The 2,500-nt window shown below is 36.4% G+C and overlaps 1 protein-coding gene and 1 long non-coding RNA gene across 2 annotated transcripts in view; one reads left to right on the top strand and one right to left on the bottom strand.

The window, feature by feature from the left end:
- The window catches only part of LOC138040979 (uncharacterized), a 239,894-nt gene that overhangs the window by 60,103 nt on the left and 177,291 nt on the right, over positions 1-2,500 (top strand). The gene's annotated exons all lie outside the window — the stretch shown is intronic.
- Positions 1,555-2,500, bottom strand: part of LOC138040976 (GFP-like non-fluorescent chromoprotein) — a 35,733-nt gene continuing 34,787 nt past the window's right edge. Inside the window, exon 4 of the mRNA XM_068886711.1 lies at positions 1,555-1,816. Coding sequence (XP_068742812.1) covers positions 1,684-1,816 — 133 coding nt within the window. The 3' untranslated portion in view covers positions 1,555-1,683. The remainder of the gene's footprint in view (positions 1,817-2,500) is intronic.

Raw genomic sequence — 2,500 nt, forward strand, 5'->3', positions numbered from 1 at the left:
TCTAAACAACTGTTACAAATTAATAAGTAGGAGTTATGAGTAAATCGTATACCTTCATGAAAAAGATCTGCAATAAATGTATCAGCTACAACAATCAATGCTGGGCCATTCCAACGTATAAAAACATTTGAAGATAGACAGCTCGACACATTTTTTTAGTGTCTAAGTTTGCTGATAGACTGACTAAAAGAAAAGCATTTGTATCGATAAAAATCTAAAAAAAAAAAAAAAAACAAATGAAAGAAACAGGACCTCAAAGAATTAAAAAAAATACTCCCAACACGAACTTTCGGCTTTTTACATCATGTCCATACCGTCTGCAAAAAGGAAAAACTTCACCTTTGAAAATGTTGGGTATTAACAAGCGACTGCGATTCAAAAAGAGTGAACTGGGAAGCACAGACTGAGTGTATACTATACTAATGTACTGAACGCTCTTTTTGATTTTCTGAACCCAATAGTGCAGCTTAAAAACTCACAGGTAAATTGAACAGGCGCCATCGATCCCTTAATCGTTTGACTAACATACGCTAGATACGATAGATTTCCTTTAAAAAGTCTCAGTGCTACAATTCATTTCCGTTCTGGGCATCATGATGCATCTGTGTATTTCGTGTCCATTGAAAACTTGTGAAAAGTTGAGATGGTTAACGTATGTGAAAAATGAGTAAACATGGAAGCTATGTCATCGATTGAGATAATTTGAGCTCTGGCATTTGCAATTAGAGAGGTTAAGCAACACGTTTACGTCAAACGGCAAATGCGAATTTGTACCAATTGACCAAATTTTCTCTTTATTGCCGTTTACTGTTCACTATTTCTACATCTAAGTTAGTAGTTTTACACAATTTTTTTATCCATAAGAATTGTTTTGAGATGTATTTATCTACCCGTTTTCTATTTTAAGAAATTCTCAACTTGAATCTGGCGTTTGCCGTATACGTGAAGCTTAAACTCTCTATCGTTTCGAGCTTTGCACAACGTGGAATTCCAATGCACCACCCGTGATTTTATCCCTTTTGGATGTCCTCCAAAGTCTTCCGAAGTATGGTAATGTTCTAGTACTATAGGACTATTTTTTCGCTTGCGGGTTCTTGTTTAGGACAATGGCATTTTTCCATTTCCGATTCTCTCAGTCTTAGCATGTCAGTTGAAATTTCCGCACACGGTTAGAATGGATTTACAATAATTATATATAATGATTAATCTGTTTAGGTAAGAAAGAAGGTGTGTTTTCCAAAATACTGGGCTTAGCCACAGTAAAAATTTCAAATCTGGAACGTATTATAGTTCCTCCGCGTCTCCTACACGAACTACCGATTTTTACGTAAATCGGGACTTCTTAAATGACCATCACGTTTCGCTGGGCATCCTCACTTTTAAGGGGACCGCCACAGGGCGCATTAAAGTTATCAGTTAAAACGTCCGGAGACAAAACAAAATGGTTGGCTGCATTTAGCTAGGGCTTAAAGAGCTGTTATTGCCAATTATAAAAACACATCAAACTAAAACTAATCAGGTACCAGTAATATAATGAGGAGTCACACTCAAGCGTTGTTTTCAAAAGTTTAATCACTGAAGGTTGTTTACACTTCTTCGTTGCTACTTCTCTAAGCTAAAATCAAAATCTACGTTTTTTTACGCCACTGCGTATTTCTGCCTTGATTTAACTCCGAAAGGTAGTCAACCGAGCAAAGAGTGGCGTGCAATGGATATTTCACACTGCTCAACAGATGTGTAATCCTTGTCGTGACTGGTTACATCCAGTTTGCGGTCAACATAGTGATACCCTGGCATCCTCACAGGCTTCTTTGCCCTAACAAAAGAAAAGCAAAACATAAGAATCGCTTTTAAGGCAAACCATCAACTTAAATCATTCAACAACAACAACAACAACAACAACAACAACAATAACAACATAAGCTTTATTACCAAATAAAAGTTAACTTAATTTACAATAATATAGATTTAGCCTAGCCTAAAAGCGGAGCTCCCGGCTTGTTTATTCTTACTGGCTGTAGGATTAGTGAAAATAAAAGAGTTTGTATCAACCAATATATATAAAAAAAAAAACAAATGAAAGAAAGAGGACCTCAAAGAATTACAAAAAATACTCCCAACACGAACTTTCGGCTTTTTACATCATGTCCATACCGTCTGCAAAAAGGAAAAACTTCACCTTTGAAAATGTTGGGTATTAACAAGCGACTGCGACTTAAAAAGAGTGAACTGGAGAGCACAGACTGAGTGTATACTATACTAATGTACTGAACGCTCTTTTTGATTTTCTGAACCCAATAGTGCAGCTTAAAAACTCACAGGTAAATTGAACAGGCGCCATCGATCCCTTAATCGTTTGACTAACATACGCTAGATACGATAGATTTCCTTTAAAAAGTCTCAGTGCTACAATTCATTTCCGTTCTGGGCATCATGATGCATCTGTGTATTTCGTGTCCATTGAAAACTTGTGAAAAGTTGAGATGGTTAACGTATGTGA

This window comes from Montipora capricornis, chromosome 3 (genome assembly GCF_036669925.1).
Source record: "Montipora capricornis isolate CH-2021 chromosome 3, ASM3666992v2, whole genome shotgun sequence".
In the NCBI taxonomy this organism is placed as follows: domain Eukaryota; kingdom Metazoa; phylum Cnidaria; class Anthozoa; order Scleractinia; family Acroporidae; genus Montipora; species Montipora capricornis.